Source organism: Talpa occidentalis, unplaced genomic scaffold (assembly GCF_014898055.3).
Source record: "Talpa occidentalis isolate TD23 unplaced genomic scaffold, MPIMG_talOcc4v2.1 talOcc4.2, whole genome shotgun sequence".
In the NCBI taxonomy this organism is placed as follows: Eukaryota; Metazoa; Chordata; class Mammalia; order Eulipotyphla; family Talpidae; genus Talpa; species Talpa occidentalis.
The window spans coordinates 129,394,126-129,418,995 of NW_023602073.1; the positions used below are offsets into that span (position 1 = coordinate 129,394,126).

The window sequence follows — 24,870 nt, forward strand, 5'->3', positions numbered from 1 at the left end:
AAAGCCTGGGAATTTCCTAAGTGTTGAGAATAATAAAGACTTCCCTTGTTAAAGATGTGAGTTTTGGAGAAGCAGGTAAGGATGGAAACTTTTCTAGGAGAAACACCCTTGTGACAAAAGGTTGGAAATTCCAGTCATACTGAAAAACTGCTGGGAAGCGAGAGTGGCTGGAGCTAGAGTTCAACTGCCAAAGGCCAATGAATTCATCAACCATGCCCATGTAAGGAGGGTGGTTCAGAGAGTTTCCAGATCCAGGAACCAGAACACTTTGTATCCCTGTGCTGGACCCCAAGCTCCACAGGACAGAAGTGCCTTTGTTTGGGACCTGGCACTGTGTCTCTTCATCTGGCTACCGATTTGTGTCCTTTGTAATAAGTTGGTGATCGAGTGAGTAAATGTGTTTCCTGAGTTCTATGAGCCACACTAGCAAATTAGTCAAACCTCAGTAGGAGCCTGTGGGAGCCTCTGATTTATATCCAGTAGGTGAGAAGTACAGGTAATAATCCAACTTGAAGCTGGCACCTGATGTCTGAGGAGGTGGGAGGGTCATGAAAACCTCCGGACTGTAGCCAATTGATCAGATACTCAGGTAGCAGTCTGGGCTTGTCACTGGTGTCTGAGGTGGAAGATGGCCTGGGGCAACTGAGCCCTTCAACTGTGGGACCTGACTCTCTCCAGGTAGACAGAATCAAAACTGAGTGGCCTTCTCCGACATCCCCCTAGTGTCTGAGAAGTGCTTGTTGGTGTGCGGAAGTTTCCATACACGCCCATGTTGCAACTGGATCCAGGAAACCCATCTACTTCTCCAGCCTCCACATCTAAATAGCAATTTACAGAAAACACAAAAGACCAAAGGTCATGCAGCATTACCAAATTAGCAAAACCAACCTAGGGAAAATTCTGTGAAACAAATGATGTGGTTTTCTTTGTTAAAAATATAAGATCTAGAGGTGAGGGAGGAAAAATGGAGCCAAAACCTAAAAATTATGAGAAATATCACTCTATTGTAAAAGATACATTGAGATGGTGATTCAAGCAAAGTATAAAAATAATTATAAAACAATTTGAAGAACACTGGCTATTTAACACCAGGTGATTGTTATCAGTATCTCTAATCTGATAGTGATGTTTTGGTCCTATTTTAAAAATGTTTTTCGTTTTCAGGGGATCTTGCTGAAATTTTACAGACTACATGGCATTCTATCTGAGTTATCATTCAAAATAAGGGAGGGGTGGGGAGAGCAGGTCCGTTACAAATGAATTCAGATTAGTAACTGTAACGCAACCAACCCATACCAGGTAGGTTCATTAACGGTTCTAGCAGGCCTGTTGTCTTCATGCTCTCGGCCTTCTGTAGTCGCCGTACTCAGTTGCGCTCTGTCACTCTCCTGCGCACGCTCCACTGCACTCCTCCATCCTCGGCACCACACCACCACACTGCACTCTGCTGCGCCACCCTTATAAGCCCAGTCTCTCAGCCCAGGTGTACCCACCTACGCATGCCCACACCTTGCTACAGGTGTCCGCCATCAGGCACACATTCAGGGCTGCAAGCATCCACCATTAAGCCCAATGGTGGGAGGGCAGAAAAGCCTGATACTTTACCTACCCTACAGTAACTATTTAAGTTGGGTAGTGAGTTCATACACGTTCGCTTTACTTTTTGAGAATGTTTGAAATGTCCACAATAAAGTGTTTTTTAGGCGCCAGTACTTCCCTAACGTCTGCCCTAAGAGCACCAAAGGCATAAGAGGACAGCAAAGATTGCTTACCGGTCACAGTCAAAAACGTCAGAGAGATGAGCAGGTTGATGCCCCAGTTCATGCTGGAAGTCAACGCCATGGCTCGCCCTCGGATTCCACCCGGAAAAATCTCACTGAGCACCAACCAGGGCACTAGCAGAAAGGGAACAGTGGTGGAAAACAGCAAAATTATAAAACAAACAAAAAAATCCTTGAAACTGAGGGCCAGCCCACTAGTCGTTCACCTCATCCCCCCTCATCCTGCACGATTTGTGGTTGGCAGGCTCGGTTGTCCTTCCTCAGCAGGAGGGGAAAGGGATGTGCTTTCCCCTCACCTGATCAGGAGAAACACTGAGAGTTTGACCATGGGCGAGGGGACTAGAGGAAGGACATAAAACCCTGGTATGTGACACCAGGCAGCAATGAGAGAGCAGGCTTTGGATATCCACCAAGCATGGGCACCCCAGTGCCCAGTTCTACCTGCCAGGGAACTGGGCCCTTTCCTCTAATCAGCATTGGCCCTGACCTTGTAGAAGTCCAACATCACAGCTGATGAGGGAGTAGGCAATGGAGCGAGAAGGGTGGGTGGAAGGAAGCCAGCTACTCTCACCTCTTCCACTCAGCCTTTTTGGCCTTGGGCAAGCTGAGAAGTTCTAAATGAAACAGAGTTCCAAGATTTGATGATTATACCAGACTAAACATCTGAATTTCTGAGTGGAGACTTCTTGGCACTAAAACTGATCAGAGCACTTTTTATTATCTGAGAGTGACAGGGACCATTATGGAACCTGTCTGATGGGATTAGCAAGGGCAATAGAGGAACAAATTAACTTGTCTTCTGCTCACAGCCTATCAAGCCCAGTTTGTCTAATGAAGTAGCTATGAGTTCATCACTGGGACGAGCACTTCACAAACACGATCTCATTGGATCCTTGCAAAATCCCTACAAGATAAGAATTATCTTCTCCAAAAGAGAAGAGCTTAGAAACAGCATATTTGTTAGAATTCTCAGAAGAGAATGTGCCTAATTTCTCACATGAGGAATTGAGGCTTAAAGGACTTAATAATTTATGAGGTCACAGAGCTCACGGCCAAGGCGGCACTGAGCCTTGGCACTGAGACTTTGTAACTCGTGGTTTTTAAACATGGTGCTCGCTTTACAATGGTTCAATAAATGTTTGTTAATCAATAAATAAATGTGGAATATAAGCACCTTTGATTCCATGCAAAAACTTAAGTTGCTTCAGTCTTGGCTCACTGCTGGCTAAGGATTCCTGTGTTGGAAAATGAGCTTTTATACCCAGATCAGCTGCACCATCCTAGCCCAGAGGAGGTGGTGCGAAAAGAAGGAAGAAACTAGGAGACACCCCACTTGGACAGAATAGGATTATCCACTCTGCTCTAATTTTACAATTCGCCACTCAGAATAAGATCATGCTCTACAGAGGGCACAGAGTAAATTTGCTGTTTTTTTAAAATAAAATAAATTGAGTTATATTTATACTATCCAGGGAGATGGAAAAACTTTTTCTTGATTATCTTCTCCAAGTGAATCTATATAAAGGGTTACCATTAGATCATGGAAGACAATTGTAACAAAAGGAATGTGCTTCTTATTGTTCAACCTAACAGGGAATTTAAAAACAAAATTCCATTGCCCTCTCCACTTCCTGCTCCAAAAGACTTTCACTAGGTTCTTGCAGATTATATCATAGGTGAAATTATTTTTCACTTAATGTTATAAGTACAATGCTCAGGGAACCTTGTTTTGAGCTTTGCAAGTCTGGAGATCTGGCTACAAGTAGAAAGACCACTACATAATCCTGCCTGAAGGAGCCTTTGTAAAAACCTATCTTTGGACAAATACAAGATAAAATAATAAAAATACAATTTTTGGAAACTAAACAATCCATGCCACATACCTATCTTCCTGTGCCCCCTCCTGAGGAGTAGGTTGGGGAAGGAACACTCTATCATTTACTTTTAATAGAGTAAGAGTTAGCACAGGTTTTCTCTATCTACTTGCATCCCCACCTCATCACCTCTGAAACCTTCTTCCTCCCCTTTCCACCTTTCATCATAATGGCCTCTTGAATTATTTGGTGAGGGTTGGATTATCATGTTGGCCTCAGATGAGAACGAGCTGATCCTACTGCTATAAAAAGTCACGGATCTCGGACCTCCCCGGTGGCGCAGCGGTTGAGCGCTGGGTTGCGAAGCTGCCCGCAGCCTCTGCAGCGCCGGTTGGATCCCCGGCTGCTCCCCGGCCACCAGAGGAGGGTCCCACATGGCGCGCAGACCTCTCCTGCCGCCCACTGCTCCCCTCAGCAGTGAACTTCGGTCTGCCTGCTCTGCTCCCCGCCCTGGTTCCGGTGAATTCTTTCACCCTCCCGCGCTTCTGACTGTACCCAGTGCTTGTATAAACAAAATAAACAAACAAATAAATAAATAAAACATGAAAAAAAAAAGTCACGGATCTCGCCAACAAAAAGACAGGAAAGTTGCTCAAAGCTCTAGTTATAAATGCTCAGTCTGAATTGCCAAGTTTGCCTAAAAGAACCCAAGATCTATACTGCAGCCTGTCCTAGGTGTGCATTCAGTACAGCAGAGGAGTCAAGTCTTTGGGGGCAGTTTAACCAGTTAGTGAGCAATAAACCGAATACTGAAAAAGAGACTTTACTTTCCCAATTCCTGCTGGGAACTTGTTGTCAGACGATCCCTGCACTTGACATTTCAAAAACCAATGTAACATTGCTGAAAGGTTCCACATCTTTTTTGATCTAATGGAAAGACTGCAAGAATTGATGCCTTGGTTTGGCTACTTATGACAAATTAAATGTTGCAGTGATTGCCAAGTGTTTTGACAAAGGTGGTTCAACTTCCCAAATGGAACCTCAAATCAAAAATAAGGAGAATATTATATTACCCATGATTTCAAAACCATAAAAATCACAGATTTTCAGAGAATGATATAAAAGTTTGAGAGGGGCCTCCCTGGTGGTACAGGCGGTTAAGTGCAGTGCTGTGAAGCTGTCTGCAGTGTGTGTTCGATCCCAGCCAGCTGTGGAGCTACCCACATGGAGCGGCAGACCTCTCCTGTCTCGCCGGCTGCTCCCCTCAGCAGTGTAGTTCAGTAGATCTGCCTGTTCTGCTCCCCACTCTGTCTCTGGTGAATCCTCTCACCCCCCACACCTCTGGCCTGTACCCCGGTTCTTGTATGCATGAATAAATAAATCTTTAAAAATAAATAAAAGTCTGATAGTGGTGCTTGCAGCAAGATGGAATTTATAAAAAGGTAAGTATCCCCCCATAACAGACTTAGGAGCAAAATGGTACCAGAATCTTATAGACAACCATATTCCATGGGAATGAGCTATAAAAGCACAAAGCAGAAGGAATGGAAAAATGTCTGTTTCAGTTCACAAGAGCACAGAGGTATAGATCATCACATGAGGATTTAATATGTTAATGTTGATAATAACAGGTCGAAGTATTCTTAAAATCACTTTTTTTTTCCAATGAAATGACTTAATTTCTCCCCAACAAAAATAAAATTACTGTCACATGCTGCAGTGAAGGAGTGGTAGACTTTTCTGGGCATCCTTGTCATCTCCTACCATGATGGGCTCATAGGGGAGCTTTTGTGCGATTTGCTCATGAGGCATCCACAGAGTATTCGGAGTCACAGTGAGCTCTTCTACAGTAAGTGTGACTGCTGTGGCTTAGCAGGCTCTGAAACATTCTACCTTGACCCCTATTATTTCACCATTAACCCCATCATTCCAGGACTACCGCAGCAAGTTGTACCCCTATAAATATTAGAGTCTGCAGAGGTCTTTACATCTTCTTTACAAGGATTAAAGACATTTTGCACTTGCTGAGAGATCATATCTAGATATTGGAATTCCTGTTTTGAATGGTATTAATCATGATTTCCCCTTTGTACCTGTGTGATCCAAGTGAAATAGCCAAACAGTTTATGCTGCACACAGTGTCATAAAAAGGCCACACAGGGCAAATATGTTGGAGTGTCTCTGTGCAGTGGAAGACATGGACTTGGGCTAATAGGGACAATTGATGGAGATGACTTAACCCTGCACAAATAAGCTGCCACACTTATATCTCCTCCCTCCTTAATATTTCTACCACTGCTGCAGCTTTTTCCACTGAAGCTGTCATTTTAAATTTCCCAGTGATTTCAGATTTAAACCCTGTGGCTCTCCAAGCACCCATTCTGTTTGGCTTGCACTCTTCCCAAATCTGTTTGGCGTGTTAACCCAATGTTTGAAAGACACGTGGAGGTCTTGAAACTTTTTACAGAGAAAGCTTAGCAACTTTGGAGGAAGCTCTGCACTTGTTTAGCCAAGGAACCAGTGTCCTATGCTTTGTAGGAATGAAGCCAAATCCTATGGTTTTATTGCCTTGGCAAGCAACACGCAGCATACCTAGCTCTCGGACTCAGAGATACTAAAATGTGGATTTGATAGAGAATATGTGCATTGCCTTCCAACCAGATGTTTAAATTCTGGACTCATAAGTTCTGCAAGTGAAAATATTCTTCTTTTCAAAAAAGTTACTGATCCACAGGCTACTATCTCAAACATCAGGATTGAAGTAGTAGCTGTAATTTGTTTTTATTTTTATTTATGGCATCTCACTTCTTCTAGTTTCTAGGAGTTCTGCTCATCTTGGTCTCTTCTAAAATAAAAACTTTATTCAAAAATATAATCTTGGATTTCTTAAAAAGCAATAAAATAAAAACCTCAATATTCCCCAATATTTGTGCCTTAATTATTTCTAGGCAAAACTACCTGAAATGATTAAAAATATATATATATTTTTTAGGGGACTACATGGAATGCCCCTCAATAAAAAAATGCCAGAATTGGTTAAATGCCAGAATCCTTTTGTGAAGAGCAGGTGCCATTTGGGAATAGAAGTGTGACTGATATTCAAACTTTCTATCTGTGCAGTCTTTAAAATAATTAGGAAAAAAAACCCTTTCTTTCCTCTGTAAGTCAACATCTAACATTTCTTCACCATGCAATTTCTATTGTATTATAAACTATTAACATTTAAATACATCACTCTTCTAAGTCTTCCCAATGGAATTTAAGTAACATATGAATATGATACCCAGCATTCATTAAAAAATATAGGAATAAGGTTTTTAACATAAATATTGTGTTCTTTTTCATTCATTCTTTCCTTTAAACTTAGTATTTTTAAACTTGAAAGACATTTATTGATTCCCCACCACACTTCTCTGGGGGAAAAAATGACAAATTAAAATTTAAGCTTTCTTCTTATAGCCTCTAAATATTTTTTCTGTTATTAACACGATAGTTTGTATGAAAATGATCAAAACTATAGACTCATACCAAGTTTGTAGAAATAACTTAAATGTTAAAAGTGAAATTGATTGGTAATACCTTGCTTAATGAAATGACTGGGAAATTTTTTCTTTATTATCAGTGGTTGAATGGTACTTATTTCTAGGATTACATCAAGCAATTCTACTTTTTCAATGACTGAAATTTATAGTTTTTAAGGATAATGAAAGTAGAGAGAATTGAAGAAATTTTATAATAGCAGTGTCACTCAATCCTTTAAATTAACAAAAGCTATTTGAAATGCTGTTATCAGCTGGTAACTCCTTATATTATCCTCCACTTTTGCTGAAAGGGAATTGTTGGCAATATCTTGTCTTTTGAAAGGATTATTATGCAACCACTACAATCATTTTTCCATACCACACCTACACCAGTATTTCTAATTGTCTTTTTGACTGGTATTCCTAAGGTTTTTCTATTTTAGAGCATGTATCATCGTAAGATTTCTCACTGATAACGGCATGCATTCATTTTAGTGGGGCCACAGTTATTGCTAAGGAGGTGGAGAAGGAGAATTTTGAAAAATGGACTTTTTCTAAAAATCAAGAATTGGATTTCGTCAGGTGTCTCATTGAAGGGGCACCCTGGAAAGTGAAACTCTGGAGAGCGCATATCTCAATTTTCATACTCCTGAACAGAGTTCAAAATCCAAAACAAACAAGAAAGCACTACAAGAAAATAGTATTTTCTGGTTTAAACTGTAACTTGAATATGATGCCATGCTTCAGATACAATATTTTATGTTGTACTTTTTTCTTGATTTTTGTTTTAGACTTTAATAGAAAAGTATCAGAATTTTTAATTTTGTAAATGTTCCTTGGAAAAATTATTAACATTGTAATCTGGAAAACAATAAAGTAATAAATAAATGATTATGTTTATTTATTTAAGTTTTTTTAAGATTTATCTTTATTTATCCAAGCATACAAGAACTGGAATGTAGGCCAGAGGTGCATACACTGCTGAGGCTGAGCAGTGGGCCAGACAGGAGAGGTCTGCAGTGCCATGTGGGTCAGCTCCTTGGCCTGGGATTGAACTCAGACCACAGTAGCTGGCAATAGCTTGATAGTGCTGAGATCTTAACCCCTGAGCCACCAGGGAGTCCCTAATTATGTTTATTAAGGGAGTGCTAAAACCTTAGGCTGTTTCCTTTGTCTTTACTCTCCAATATTCATAGTATTCAAGGGCATTATATATGCCCAAGGGCAACTATAAGTGTAGTACTAGACTGAAAGGAAAATTTGACACTGGTTATTAAGTGACCAGTTGCTGCTACTTAGGTAAGTCGTGCTGATGCTCCAAATTGTAGTGTCAGATTTTTTCTTCTGGCTGGTACTCATGCTGTATGGTCTACCTCTAAAAAGGAAAATGAGGTTTAATTAGCTATGGCTTATCTTTCTTAAATATAAACTTGCTTATAAGCGAATTTAGTGTAGAACCTTTCAGATGTTATTTTTTGTTCACTTTGTCTTATTTTAAGGGCTAAGACCCAAGTACTACATAAGTCACCACTTCAACAATCAAAAATAAATTATCAGAAAAAGGTACTTGTGTAAATATTTGATAATTGAAACCCAATATTTAAAAGAACAAAATATGTGAAAAAAATCTTAACCATATACACACTTAAAGCCACTGTTTAGATATGCTTGTATATAATAATAATTCATGCAATATTCCTCTTCTCTAAAGGTATGCAATTATTCCATAAGAATGGTGAAGAAAAGATTAGCACTTAAAAAACCTTTGATGGTGATGGTTCTGAGTATTAGGGTCCTGGCCTCTCAGGAGGAAACAAAGAAAATCTTTTTTGAAACATTTGATGTACATCTGGTCTATAAACCTCTCTGTTCTAAGCCCAGTAACTCTTGGAGTGAAGCAGTTAAGCAAACTTCCAAATTAGAACCTGCTGTTCCACATCACTGGAATCTTCACAGTCTTGAGCTGAGCCACATTTTTAGAAGTTAGAGTGATTTGGGTATAAAATCTAAATTAAAATGTGTGGCAGATGATTCTTATACTTCCTACTGATCCTCCAAAAGGCTAAATGGATAAGGCCAAACGAAACAAAAAGTCAGGCTGCACAGTCTTTGAACTTTAAAAAGTCTAATTTCTTGTTTAAAACAGAAATGAGACCTTTCTTTGGATGTGTGAATTAAGAGACAACTCTCCACGGGTCTCCTGAGCAAAGGTGCTGCCTGCACTTGTCCAGGCTGTCTTTCTTTTTTTTTTCCTTTTTTTTCTTTCTAAAGATTTATTTATTTATACATGCAAGAACTGGGGTACAGGCCAGAGTTTTGGGGGGTGAGAGGATTCACCAGAGACAGAGTGGGGAACAGCACAGGCAGACTGACAGAAGTACACTGCTGAGGGGAGCAGTAGGCGAGTCAGGAGAGGTCTGCTGCGCCATGTGGGTCACCTCCCTGGCTGGGGACAGAACTCGTGCTGTAGTGGCTGTGGTGAGCTTCATAGGTTGCATTTTAACCCCCTGCGCCACCAGGGAGGCCCCCAGGCTGTCTTTCTAAATATGTTTGTACAAAAAATAACCTTGGATGACAGAGACAGTATCCTCTCAAAGATGAAGTTCGTTTACTCTTCTTTAAATTGAAGATAACCTCTCTTTTCAGAAGATACAGCAGACTGGTTTATTGTCTATTATAAAGTATTTGAGTTCCCTAAACTTGGGATCCCTCTCCTCTAAAAGAACCTGTTGTGTGCATAACATTGGGATTTGTGACATGGTACCCAGATTGGTATTCCAGCTGTTGTCATCACTATGAGAAATTGCCCTATGTCTTGGCCCAAGGAGGTTTTTTTTTGCTTTTTGTGAAACTGACAGGTCAGCTTGCAAATGGGTTAAGAATCTCAGTCCGGGGCCTTCCTGGTGGCGCAAGGAGTTAAGCACCGCGCCGTGAAGCAGTCTGCAGCCTCTGCAGCACGCGTTCAATCCCCAGCCGGCCAGAGAGAAACCCATATGGCGAAGCAGACCTCTCCTGTCTCGCCTGCTGCTCCCCTCAGCAGTGGATTTCAGTCAGTCTGCCTGTTCTATTCCCCACTCTGTCTCTAGTGGGTCCTCTCATCCCTTGCATCTCCGGCCTGTACCCCAGTTCTTGTATGCATAAATAAAGAAATTTAAAAAAAAAGAAACTCAGTCTGTTTACAGTTTATAAGAATTTCTTTTACTTATACCTATGGCGTGATTTTTCTATAAAAATCTTTTATCTTCTTATTATTATTAACTTTGGACTTCCACTTCCATTTGAGGGATTTAATATCATTTGATTCTTAAGCCTGAGATAATCCCCTAAAATATTCCAATAAACTCTAATGTTAACTAAGTAAGCACAAACAATCCCAAATTCCAGTTCAGATTTCCACTTATTTCTCTAAGGAGAATTATGAAAGAATTGCCTCAATTCTTTTTTTTTTTTTTTGTAAAGAATCAAATTTAAATATATTCAATCACTAAACCAAGGTCAGAATTCTATATTGTGGTATGGCAAACATCAAACTCTTTTTAAGGGGAAAATTGGATAAAAAATTAGAATTGAATATTTTGTCTAGTACCGTAACTTTTTAATGGTCTTCTAGGAAATTTAAAACATGAACCTTCTTTATCACCAAATATTGGAAATGGCCATACATCCTCAACTGAGCAACTTTCCTCAAAAAAAATTTAAGTCAAATGTGTATAGGTTTCACACAAATTGTATTTATCTCTCATTCCCTAGATAACTCAGATTCATACCAGAGATCAGATATCTTATACCCAGACTAAAGAAAGAACTTTCCTTTTATCACAGAAGCAGAGAGAGAGTTCCAGAAACACTTTTTTGATTCATCTAATAAATACTTACTTGAGCCCTTTCTGTGGGCCATACCTGGGTTAGTTTCCAGGAAACAGCAATGAATAGAACGGAGTTTCTGTGCACACAGAACGTATGGTCTAAATTAGTTGCACCAACTAGAAGAGTGGATATCCGGGTATTTCTCAGCCTAAATCATTCCTTTCACTTTTCACCAAAGCCTCAAGATTTTTTGGAAAACTTATTTGGGTTTTTAGGAATCTCTCTTCATGGTAGGTAATCCAGAATTGAATCTTACTTCAAGTCATAAATCTTTTCTCTGTAGTCTTTACCCGACTGAAATGGAGTACAGAAGGGAGGCGAGAAGCACCATGGGGCCATAACTCGTACAAGGCTATGGAGCCCTTCCTGTGTGTCCTGAAGTGGTTTTAAGCAAAATGCCAGCTGAGGTCAGTACTGGCACTATCAGAACTATTTATCTCCTGTCTAGACCATGGCCAGACATTTAATAGCACTAATAACAAAATGTATTGAATCCATGTAGCGTGCCAGGTGCTGAACTAAGTATACTTTATAGAGATTGCTTCATTCAGCCCAATAATAATCACACCTTGAGGTAGATGTTACTGCCCCATTTTCTCAATAAGCATACTGAAGCCTAAAGAGATGAATTGACTTACTCAAAGTCCTACAAAGTCTTGCAGAAATGGGTCTCAAGGTCAGGCAGTCTGATGCCAAAGCCTTGCCCAAATTCAAACACCACATTGTACAGCCTCAACAGCCTCTCTTGCTTCTGAACATCCTGAACATCCAAGCTCACATGCCCCTCAAGATTTTGGTCTGCCACTATCCCCGCTACATTCTTCGTCACAGGTCTCCACATTGCTTTCTTCATGCAAGTCTGAAGGTCAGAAGGCCTCTGTGACCATTCGCTTTGAAATAATCCTCTTCTCACCCTGCTATTCCACTTGTTCTTCTTTATGTTTCTTTCACACTCCGAGTTGCCCTCCTGAAACTCCATGAGGATGAGGTCTGCATGTCATTCATCCATCCCTGAGTCTTCCAACCTGGCACTATGCCCATCACGTCATGTCATGGGTGCTGGAGGAGTGACCTCCACTGCTTTGTCCCTTTCTGCTCTGCTCAATCATGCCAACATGCTTTCTTGTTGAAAGTTCTGCCTATTTACTTGGTAGAAAAGACCAGGGAAGGTGATTTTGTGTCACCTGCCATTCAGCCTGTAGCATAAGGTTCCGCTAGAGTGAGTGAACACAAAGGCAGTTAAAGAATGACAATCATAGTCTCATTACTGGACTTAAGACACGACCTTGAACAAATTTCCTCCATCTGCTCATAATGGAAAGAATCATGAGTTGGGAGAGGAGATTAATTAATTAATCTGCAGACATAAGAATTCAAGGTTAAAAAAAAATCCCTAATAACTATTGTGAAAAGAAGAGAAGAGCCCATTCACTTTTCTGAGTAGAGTGGTTATTTAAAGAAGGGTGAGTTTCTTTACAAGTAACACCTCAGATGAGTTAACTTCAGATTGGCTTAACAGTTAGGCAAACAGAGAACCATAAAGTAAAATGATGTAGGGCATACACATTAATCTAAAAATAGAAACATTTTTGGCAGGAAAAACTATGCTGTGATCAAATAAAATTAAGGAATGTTGTTCTAAGTCAACTCATATTTAAGAAGGCTTAATAAAGATGGTTTAATCTTGCTTTCAATTTTACTTCAGAACTGCAAGTACTTTTCCCTTTATACCACTATTTACACAAAGGATTTGTTTCTATTATGAGCAATAAGCTGCCTGCATGAAATAACCATGCATTGATCACATCAGGTTAGAATATTTTATAAGGCATTCAAGACCTGATGTGAAATTCTGCTCCTAATAAAAATGTTCTTTCAACTCCACAGGCTCATGTAGTTTATACCAAGACTCTAGAACACAATTTTGGTGACTAAATTGGATTTCTGATGCTATGTTTTCTTTAGGAAAAAAAAGAATAAACTGCAATACGGATATGGACATAAGGAACTCTTAGCAAGAAAAAGGGACATTTATTCAAATCCCTTCTAAGAAAAACTCTAGGAAAATTGCTAGTCCAGTGGGGGCTGGTCGGGGTTCTGTCTGAGACAGCAGCCTCCCTGTTTCACATGGAAATAACCGACCCCATCCTTGGAGCTGCAATAATAAATGGGAGAGACAACCGGATGAAGAGCTATTTCCATTTCCCATATTCAAACCTCCTTCAGCCTTTAGATTCTCATCTCACAAGCATTATTTTTTGTTTAAGATATTCTCCAAAGGACTCTCTTCTCCATGTTGTAACAAAAAAGCAAAGGTGTCATCCCCCCAAATCTGGGACGACCATTAGATATGATATCTGAAATCCCCAAATAACTCTATGGCATAACAAAGAAAAGCCCTAAATGCCTCCTACTATCTATTTCTAGGCACAACTAACCTCCCTGCATCTTTTCTTACAGGCAAAGCCAGAATGAGATTTTTATAAATTATGTCCAAGTGTGGATCAGCCTATTAAAAAAAAAAAAAAAACCCTCATGATGGGGTCTGGCAGCAATAGGAGTTTGTCTGGCTGTCTAGCATTTCTAGCTTAGCCTGCCCGCTAGATAACTTGACAAAGGTAAAGAAGCATTCTTTCAGATCTTTTCTACATCTGCATCTAATTTTAAAGTCTCTCTCTCCTTTCCCCCTATAGAAAAATCCCAGCCGGGGATGGAACCGGCGCTGCAGAGGCCGTGGGCAGCTTCACAACCCAGCGCTCAACCGCTGCGCCACTGGGGAGGCCCAAAAAATCAATGGTTTTCAAACAGACTTAGCAATGGTCACTTGAAGGGAGAGGGGGAAACATAGCAGATGTTGTTTCTTGCCTTGAAGAGTTTACAAGCTAACAAACTTATTCTGGTTAGTAAGTGTACAGAAACAATACCCTATATCATTTAGCACTAAGTTGTTTTATCACATGATAACTTCCATATATATCATACTCTATAAAATCTGAAACATTTGCACATGGTTAGCTCACTTGACGCTTGAACAGGTATCATTATGCTCAAATCAGAGACAAGATATAGGTTCAGAGGAAATAGATGACTTAAAGATCACATAGCCAGTACATAGAAGAGCTAGTATTAGAACCCAGGTTTTCTGATTTTAAATTCAAGCTCTTTTAACCCAAAACTGAACTACTCTACACTAGAAAAATAATAGTAGTTCATAACAATGAAGACTTCTAAGAAATGGAGTGAATTCATACAGATGAGACTTTCACTGAGTTTTAAAGATAGGGAGGATCTGGGCAGAGTAGAGGGGAAGGCAGAGGCCACCACAAGGTCTTGGTGTCTCCAGACTTGGGCATAGAGCAGGGGTAACAAAGCCCAGAGAGGGTATTGCATCATGCACAACACCAGGAGGCAGTGTTTTTTACATGGGGTCATAGGTGTTCCTAGAAGACAGCTCTATAGGCTACAATGTAAATGGTGTTCCCCACTGTTGGACAGATAGTTGGGTGACATGATGGAGGACTTTGAAAGTCATGTCAATTTTCCCTCAAAGAAGGATAGTGTAGGGCCTCCCTAGTGGTGCAAGGGGTTGGGCACCGCACTATGAAGCAATCCGCAGCCTCTGCAGCACGAGTTCGATCCCCAGCCACCAGGGAAAAACCCACATGGTGAAGCAGACCTCTCCTGACTCGCCCGTTGCTCCCCTCAGCAGTGTATTTCAGTTAATCTGCCTGCTCTACTCCCCACTCTGTCTCTGGTGAATCCTCTCACCCTCCCACATCTCTGGCCCGTACCTAGCTCTTGTATGCATAAATAAATTTAAAAAATTTAAAAAAAAATTAAGGGTAGTGTAAAAGTATGGAATTAAGCTTCCGACTGGGATTCGAGTCCTGAATCTGTGATCTCATTCTCTCAGTTTTTCATTTCTTTTCTATAAAGGGAAAATTGGACCAGATAAAGTCTAATTTCCTTCTCATCTTGTAAGGCATTTGACTTCTCTGAGGTGAAAGAAAGAAGTCCTGGAAAATTTGTGAGCATTTGGTGACATGAAAAAAATGACATTTAAGGAATACTGGTATGGAGGATGAGTGGGCATGAGAAGGGCCTGGAACATAAGCAAAGTAGAGGAAGAATCTCTCAGTAATTTAGAATTAGACCATACGGGATAAATTGAAATGGCAGATGTGGAAAAGAAAGGATAAACACAGAGACCATGTGTGAGGAAATATCCAAGACCATTTGATCATTGACCAGAGAGCATCAGTCTTAGTGACCAGAAGATTGAGTGCTCCTGGGAAGACCCCCTGGTCTAAGAGGGAAAATAATTCACTTTTGGGTTTCTTGTGTTTGGCTAACAGTGAAGCATCAAAATGGAAAAGTCCAGTACTCACTGGGAAAAAAGAAACCAGAATCATGTGAGATGATAGAAGTGGAGATAAGTGAGAGTCCTCAGCTCAAGGGAGATAATTAATGTTCCGGAGAAAACAAATGTGAGCGCTTTTATAGTGCATTAGCAAAGGAGTGTTTTCAGTTTTATAGCTAAAGAAACCAAGGCCAAGAGATGTTCATGAAATGACTTCATCTCTTTGGTAGAAGTAGATGGATGGAAGCTAGTCATACATTTTAACAATTTAACATACTTTAATTTAAAGAGATAAATGTCTATCAAAACAACTAAAAAGAGAATTCAGGGCCCTTGACCTTCTGAAATATTTCCTTCTATAGTCACAGCTAGTCTTAGTCCAGAGTTTATTATTCTGGTAGTTTTTGTACTGTGTTACTTTTGCAAAGCTTTCAGCATTGTGTTTCCAGAGGATGCTGCATAGCTCTGGGTTAAGGCTGGTAGGAAAAAAAAATCACGTGAGACTTGGAAGATCAACGTGACACCTCAACCTGTGCTTTCGGGGTGTGGGCAGGGATCTGGGCATCACTGCATTCTGTGCACGTGAGCAGCTAGTGAGGACCAGCTAATGAGGCCAGACACCCTTGGCAGGACGCTGGAAAAGGACACCAGTATTTTTGAAAGTGGCCATTGTCTTCAGAGTTAGTGAGGTGAGAGATGTGGGCTTGTTTCTTCCCTAAGAATCCAGTTTGTCTTAGCAGAGTGAGTTATCCTTGCTTTTCCCTGATCTGCTGCTGACTGACAGAGACTCCAGGCTGCAAACAGAGGCAGAGGCGATAGCTTTCTGCAGACATCACCATTTTCCCTGCGTGGGCCTGATTGGTGACTATTTCCTTTCACTCTAATAATCACCTTCCAGACCTTTGCTTCCTTGGCTTCTCCGGCAATAGTGTGTGAGCTATTTCCTGTAAAAAATGTCTTATCCCGGGCCTCCCGGTGGCGCAGCGGTTGAGCGCTGGGTTGCGAAGCTGCCCGCGGCCTCTGCGGCGCCGGTTTGATCCCCGGCTGCTCCCCGGCCACCGGAGGAGGGTCCCACATGGCGCGCAGACCTCTCCTGCCGCCCGCTGCTCCCCTCAGCAGTGTACTTCGGTCCTTCTGCCTGCTCTGCTCCCCACTCTGGCTCTGGTGAATTTTCTCACCCTCCCATGCTTCTGACTGTACCCAGTGCATGTAAAAACAAAACAAACAAATAAAATAAATAAATAAAACATGCCTCTATTAAAAAAAAAAAAAAATGTCTTATCCCATAGCACTTACATTCCTCTTGCTTGTCTGACACAATTGCTCTCATATTGTCTTTTTATCCAGGCTTTTCTGTTCCCTACCTCCCTTTAATTGACTGGGCTTTGTGAAGTTTACTTATTCTCAAGGGATCAGCTATCAGTGAAGGGTGATGAAATTTTAAAAGGCATCTTGCATCTCAATATTTTTAAATATCCATCATGATAGACTACTAACCAATATTAAAGTGCTGGCTAGAATGAGTTCTGGGAACACTGTAACCTTCTGGTGCCTGACCTGGGACTACCCCACAGCACCCAGATGTCTCCAGCTCCACTTGTTAAGTGAGAGAGAAAGCAACTCCTGTCTTGTTGAAGTCATTGTTATCTTGGTCTTTATTATAACTAAGTTTGAATTCTAACCATGACACACATTAAACATGATCTTAATCAAGTTTAGTTTCTGAGGTAAATGCACATCAAAAACTTCTGTATTCTCATTATCCTCCTTTTTCATTTATTACTTATTTTTAATTAAGTATGTGCTTAATTACCCAGTGGAGCTTGAGAAAGAGAGAGAGGAAAATAGAGAGAGAAAGAGAGAGACTCTGTCTTGGATACACTGAAGTGTGGTTCTTTTATAGCTACATGCAATGTACAAGAACACACTCTTTGCACTCACTCTTAGTGCCAATGAATCCTCATGGAGAGGACCAAACTAAAAATTATTAACTTTTGCTGTGAAGACAAACACTAGGCTGACTAGCTTTATCTTGGATTAAGAATTAACATTGAATTTCAGAAAACAATAGATGTTTTTGTTTATATGAGCAAGTCATTCAAACCCTTGAGATTCAGTGTCTTCATTTGTAAAATTTGGTGAATAACATTTCTTCACAGACTTTTGACAGTTGAATGAAGTACTCTGAAGTATATAAATACTATATACTATGGGACTTGACACAAATAGGTGTCAATAAGTAGTATTTGAATCTAAGGTTGAAATTATATTTTAAACCAATTAATACAGAATACTACTTGAGGAACCCTAAAAGGTAAATATCAAGCACCTTTCGATAGTTTATTTCCAAAATCAGATTGAACTTCTTGCAAAAAGGAGCTGTTAACTCTAATGCAGTAAAGTATCAAGTGATGTGTGTGACTGACAAGTTGCTACATTTTCCAAAGTTACCCCAAAACTAATGACAGCAAGGTAGAATGATCTTGGGAAGACTCTTAATCTGAATAGGCTGATTCCAGAAGTTTAAGATCAAAGTCATTCAATTTCTGCCAACCTCAGAGATTCTCTGAATTAAAACAAAGAAGGCATCCTTTTTTTTTTTTTTGCCAAACTTGTCTTAGTAGATTCTTGATAGCTCAAGCAAGAAAAGTTATGTCATCATTTGTATTATGATGCCTATATAAGAAAAAAGATGTCAAAAGAAATCACTGGAAAAGTGATGAGCAGCTGAAGTTTTATCAAATAAGGCAAACAGCAAAACGTATTTTATTGGTATATGAAAGCTCACAAAAAAATTTAAGTTGCTCGCTGGTACTTGATAGTAGTTATATCTTGCTCTTCTGATAGATTTTACAGAGTGGAAATAAAAATGTAAATTAGATGCTTGCTCACACTTCATTAGCTTTATGTATCAGAGTAACCACGTCAGTATAACTAAGAACTACGTGTTTGTGTCTCCCCTAAAGTTCTTATGTTGAAATCTTAATTCCCCTTGTGATGGTAGGTGAGATGGGACCTTTGGGAGATAATTAGTCATGAAGGTGAAACATCTGTAATGGGATTAGTGTCCTTGTAAGAAGAGAAACAAAAGAGCTAGCTAGTGTCTCTCTCTCTCTCTTTCTCTCTCTCTCTCCCTCTCCCGACCCCCGCCCCATGTGAAGACACAGAAATAAGGTTGCCATCTACAAATCGAGAGGGGTGTCCTCACCAAGAATTGAATCTGTAAGCACCATGATCTTGGAATCCATCCTCCAGATTGTGAGAAATAAATGTTGGCTGTCTAAGTCACAAAATTTTTGATAATTTATTATAATAGTACAAACTATTTAAGATAAATGTCTCATAAGTACATACCCAAGATAATTGAATCCTGAAATAATAGTAAAAACCTATTTCCAGGGAATTGTTCATTAATGATAGTTATCATTTGCAAATCTCAAAAAGCAATGTCAGAGTTGAAAATTGAATCGGAACAATCAGAAGCCAGTGATATGGTACATTCAATCCACCTGTGCATAGCCCCTTTTGGGGAAGTCTGTCCATCCAGAGTGCCAGAGAAAAGGCCAATTTCAGGCCATCCACTTTTAGACCGTGTGGCCCAATGCAGCCACATTTGATTAGACTTGAAGTAGGCCTGACCCTATGACTGACACAACCAAGAATAGAGTAAATCAGATTGAGTAAATCAGATTCCCTCTCTTGCTCTGAAATTGGAACCAATCACTATCTAGAGACTGATTTCACTTAAAAGTAGGAGTAGGCTGAGATATGAGGAAGCAGAGATGGAGGAGAAGCCATACCAGTCACATGCAATCCAGTTATTAATTAACTGAGATATGCAGTCCAAACTTGCCAGTTGTTCACCAGAAAGAAGAAAACACAGTAATTACAGCTTCAAGCATCTAACCCTAACCCTTTAAGGCAGAGGACAATATCTGTCTTGTTTATTGCTCTCTCTCCAGCAATTGCTCTCTCCCCTAGTACCTGGTTTTTAAAAGATTAGTTACTTGTGGCCTCCCTGGTGGTGCAAGGGGTTAAGCATGGCATTGTGAAGCTATCCAGCCCCTGCAGCATGAGTTCGATCCTTGGCTGGCCAGGAGCTACCCACATGGTGCAGCAGACCTTTCCTGTCTCGCCTGCTGCTCCCCTCAGCAGTGTATTTCGGTCAGTCTACCTGTTTTGCTCCCCACTCTGTCTCTGGTGAATCCTCTCATCCCCACAACTCTGCCCTGTACCCCAGTTCTTGTATGCATAAATAAATAAATCTTTAAAAAAATAAAATGAGGGCCTCCCTGGTGGCGCAAGGGGTTAAGCACCACACTATGAAGCAATCTGCAGCCTCTGCGACATGAGTTCGATCCCCGGCCGGTCAGGGAGAAACCAACATGGCACAGCAGACCTCTCTTGTCTCACCTGCTGCTCCCCTCAGCTGTGTATTTCAGCCAGTCTGCCTGTTCTGTTCTCCACTCTGTCTCTGGTGGATCCTCTCACACACACCACCCATATCTCTGGCCTGTACCCCAGCTCTTATATACATAAATAAATCTTCAAAAAAAAGTAAAAAATAAAAGATTAGATACTTAATATATATCACTTGAATGAGCAGTTAATATGTATAGTCAGTGCATCACTGGAACAAGCCCTAAAGTAACTTTCTTCCCAGTATTATTGTTTCCAGCACCAGAAATTTACAGTTGTCCACAAGACTCCTCCTTCACTATGACCTACGCCTTCTTCTTGTTCTTAACATCTAATACTTCCTTTACTTGAGCAAATTTGTTTGATCCTTGTAAACAAAAGTTTCCATACAAACTCTGTAAAAAAGAGTGAGAGGGGCCTCCCCTGGTGGCGCAGCGGTTGAGCGCTGGGTTGCGAAGCTGCCCGCAGCCTCTGCAGCGCCTGTTTGATCCCTGCCCGCCGGGCAAGGGTCCCACAAGGTGCGCAGACCTCTCCTGCCATGCCTGCTGCTCCCCTCAGCAGTGTACTTCGTCAGTCTGCCTGTTCTGCTCCCCGCTCTGGCTCTGGTGAATTCTCTCACCCTCCCGCGCTTCTGACTGTACCCAGTGCTTGTATAAATACATAAAGAAATCTTAAAAAAAAAAAAAAAAGAGTGAGAGAGGGAGAAAGGGTGAGGGAGGGGGAGAAAGAGAGGATGATGTAGCTGGGAGTTGAGTGTGGAAGAGAGAGACTTTATTTCCTCAGAAAATATACAGAAGACCCTTCACAACTTCCCTTCCCTACAGAGTTTTGTATAAGGCCAAAAAACTAGAACACTGGAACAATCTATTCTAGCAAACTTGTAGATCTAGAGGAATTTAAATTATTTAATTGGAGTAGATCAAATAAAACACCCTTGTAACTATCCCTTGCAGTCTTCAATGAGAGTACCTTATTTTCCATTTTCTTGACTCACCCTGAGGAGTTACTTTAGTTATAAAATAAACTTAAAGAAATAATGCATCCTCTTTCCCAACTCATAGTTCTTTTCATCATTATAGCTGGAAAGCATTCATTAATGTTTCTTTAAGAAAATCTAAACACTTGATTTTTTTTCCTTCCAGCTGTAAAGAAATTCAGGAATGATATGGAGGATATTGTTATCTTAATAAACTTTGCTTTCATAAAATAATATATTCTCTTGGGCAATAAATATCTTTTAAAGTCTCACGTATCCCCAATTGGTGCTAAAATACCCTCATCTGATGGATAACAAGAAACTAACCCTTTACTGAGACTGGACCCATCTCTTTCTCAAGCAGATATATGCCAAGCCTGCTGTCCACATGGTAGAAAAATCAGGTGCTTTTAATATTTCCACGTATGAGTATGAGATACTATGACAGCAGGAAACTCCACAGCAATGCATTAACTTAGTGTATGAAGATAATACATTAAATTCATAAGAGGAGAGAGGAAAGGAAAAAAGAATAAAAATACTTACTTGGTCCTAGACCAATTGAGAAAGCAGCAACATAAACAAGCAAGCTGGCTAAGGATAACCATTTCAAAAAAGCTGGGATGTCTGATGGATCAGTGATTATCTGTTGTCCAGTTTGGCTCAGTCCAGCACTTGGTAAAGATGCCAAAGGTGATGCCCCTCTTTTATCCATATCATTTCTCATGGGATCACTTCTGCTATGAGAAGTGATCTCCTTGAAGGACCCTTTAAGTGTGTCATTGCTGACTGACAGGTTTCCTGAAGCATAAAACACAGACTCATCCCAGGACTGGTTGAGAGGACTATGGATTCTGCAAATATTGGTGAAGTTCATGTCAATGTTGAGATTCACAATACCCATGGTCACCAACGAAGCTGCCATCACAGAGGAGCCAACACAGAGGAAGGTTTTGCTCCCAACATGGTCAACAAGAAGGGTGGCCGGGATAGTGCTGATGACCTTGACCACCCCAACACCCGTGGAAGCAAGGCTAGCTGCCTCATTGCTTTGGAAGCCAACAGACTTCAACACAGTTGATGCATAGAATAATATATTTGGCTGGCCAGTGGTTTGTACAAAAAATACCAATGTCAGGCCTATCATGATTCGGGTCCTCATGTTGTCCTTTGAACGAAACAGATCCCCAAAACTGTACTGATATTCATCTTTCAGAGAAGATTTTATCACAGTGAGTTCTTCTGTTGTATCTGAGATGCTCCTCAATCTTCCGAGAACCTTGCTAGCAGTTTCCTCCTGTCCTTTCATCACCAGAAACCGGGGACTTGGAGGGAGAAAGTACATCGCAATTGCTTGCAAAAGTCCCAAGGGAATAACAAGGCCAAACATGTACTTCCAGCCATGGGAAACATTGGCAAATGCATAATTTGAAATGTAGGCACAAAGAATGCCAATGACAATCATCAGCTCATTCAGGGACACAAGAAGGCCTCTTCTGTGTTGGGGAGCAATCTCCGCGATGTAGACACAAGTGGCAATGGAAGACAGTGAAATGGAAACCCCGATAGCAATGCGTCCCACGATAAGAACCGTGTAAGACAAACTGAGTATCAAGACCAGGCTTCCGAGTCCAAGGAGGCAGGAGGACAAGATGATGGAGGCTCTTCTTCCGTACCTGTCGATTAAGACCCCTCCCAGGAGAGAGGCGAGGAAGGCCCCGATGAGGAGGGAGCTCACCACCATCTCCTGCTCATGGCACGTCAGGGCAAGTAAGGCTCTTATCTGAAGCAGAGCCCCAGAGATGAGCCCTAGTTCATAACCCACCAGGAGGCCACTGACTGCAGCCGTGACAGACGTCAGGAACGTGAATGTGCTGCAACCTGCAAGCAGAGGAGAAACAGAAGTCAGCTCTGAATTCTTTATATATATGTTATTTTTATATAATTTTTAAATAATTATACAATTATTATATAATTATAATTATTAAAATTATATGATTTATATAATTATTTTTATATATATTTAAAGGGCAGGTTTATTAGGGAAAGGGATAAGAGTAAAAGACACTTTCATAGACACAAGTGGCAGGAAGAGCTGCCCAGAAAGGGACAGATTTGCTAAAAGAGGCCTACATGGTCGCAGGCGGGCAGGCTTGAGGAGAGCTGCCTCCGCTGAGGGAGGTCAGTGAAGATAGGTCCTAGCATGTACAGGTCACAGGTAGGCAGGAAGCTGCTGCCCTGCAGAGGGAGAGGGTTGGTGAAAAGAAGCACCTGCAGAGTCACAGGTGGGCAGACGGAGTGTTGCAGCTCTGAATTCGTATTGCACACATTTTATGACTGAATGGAGACTTAGTCTTGGGTGAGTTTTTCACCGCGCTGAGTATAAACACAAGTTGTGGTATACTGAGCAAAAAGCTTAGCTGTAGAAGGAAACTGCCTTTTTCTTTCGGTTTTGGAAGGAAAGGTAGAAACATGTGCGTCGTTTCCTTCTATTTTTGATGCTGAGGTTGTTTTCAGTTTTGAGTAGGCAGCTCTGCAAGATCAGCAGATGACAGAGGATGGAGACTGAACAAACAAGAATATTGTTTAGTTCCTGTCTTGGCATTGGATCAGAAATTCAGATAGCCAGGCTCCTCTATCCCATGCAGTTCTCAAAAGGCAAACCATCAGGGGCAGGATAGAGAGAGACTGCCCCCTGTGTGACCCCGGGGACATGAAGAGCCACCTCCAGGAAGCCTGCCCTCCTGTGGCCTGGGTCACAGTCACAGTCGGGCCAGGTTAGCTTTGGCTGAAGCACAGGAGGTGTTAGGGAGAGAACAGGATGCCCTAATACTCGATGTAAATTCAGAAAGAAGGAAGGGACAAGTGGATGCACAGTAGGGAACCAACAACACCCATTACTTGTTCTGAGTAAGGTGGAATGCAATCTGAGGAGATATAAGCAAAAAATTGTTCTATTATTTCAATGTTACAATCTGAGGGAAAATGGCAAAAGATTGACATTAATTTTTGGTAGTAGGTGCAAAAGTGTTTGCTATATGTTTGTAAATGGTAAAAAACAAACAAACGAACAAAAAAGAAAAGAAAAAGAAAAGGTAGCCAAGGGAAAAGCACTGTGGGCACAGGAAAGAGCAATGTCAAGGCTTGAGGACAGGAAAACCATGTTTTTGGAACTGTTGGACCAGTACCTCATGTATGGGGCACAATGGGAACTTACAGAGGTAGACAGGATTGGGCATAGATGAAGGTAGGTAGGTCTAAAGGGGGCGATTTACAAAGGGGGCAACTTTGCAGATCACAGCAACAATTTCTTGTGTGCTTCACATGATGTGGTCGACACCCACCATCCACGAGAGGACATTGATCCCCTGGGTGTCCTGCTGCTGGGTGGAGGTTTGTTATTCAAGGGGGAGAATGGTGCAGGTTAGAGTTTGTTGCCTCAGTCTTGACAAGCGATGCTGATAGCTTAGACACGGGAGTCAGAAGTAGAACTGAAGACAAGTAGACAGATTCAAGACAATTTGGAGACAAAAACCCCTGCACTTTCTCATGATTAGAGTTAGAGGATTAGGAAGTGGGTCAGAAGCTGAGATGGGCCTAGGGTTTGAGCAGTCAGTTGGGTCATTGTACAGTATTCCATATGCAGACCACAGGCCTTTCCCAGGCCCTCTACAGTGCCATGCAGGGGCATGGTGCAGGCTGAAGAGAGAACTGGCTGTGGGTGGGATAAAAGGACAATCAGAAATCAGAAGTTCCATTTTATATTCATTAAAACATTTATTTTGTCTGTAAGACATTCAGATGTAAGTGTCCAGTAGGGAACTGAGTATGCAGATTTGAAGTTTAAGTGGTAGGTGAAGGCTAGAGATGTATTTGAGATTCAGTAGCATGCATTTGGTATTGAAGGCCCTGGGAAGGATGAGCTTCCATAGGGACATAGAAGAGAAGGGAAGTAGAGGCAGGACTAGAACTGGCGTTAGGGGATGCCAACATTTAGAAAAGGAGGCAGCAGCAAAGGAAATGAAGAAGAGACAGAAACGAGAAGTGTGTAAAATGGACTAGCACATGCTTAGGCACATGGTTGTTGTAGACTGAGCTAAGACCATTTAACCCTGCCTGAAGGAGGCGGGGG

At 41.1% G+C, this 24,870-nt stretch overlaps 1 protein-coding gene across 1 annotated transcript in view; it reads right to left on the bottom strand.

Moving 5' to 3' along the window:
- SLC2A12 (solute carrier family 2 member 12) overlaps positions 1-24,870 on the bottom strand; it is a 62,006-nt gene that overhangs the window by 16,328 nt on the left and 20,808 nt on the right. Inside the window, exons 2-3 of the mRNA XM_037520426.2 lie at positions 21,285-22,619; positions 1,773-1,895 (exon numbers count right to left, since the gene is read on the bottom strand). Coding sequence (XP_037376323.1) covers positions 1,773-1,895; positions 21,285-22,619 — 1,458 coding nt within the window. The remainder of the gene's footprint in view (positions 1-1,772; positions 1,896-21,284; positions 22,620-24,870) is intronic.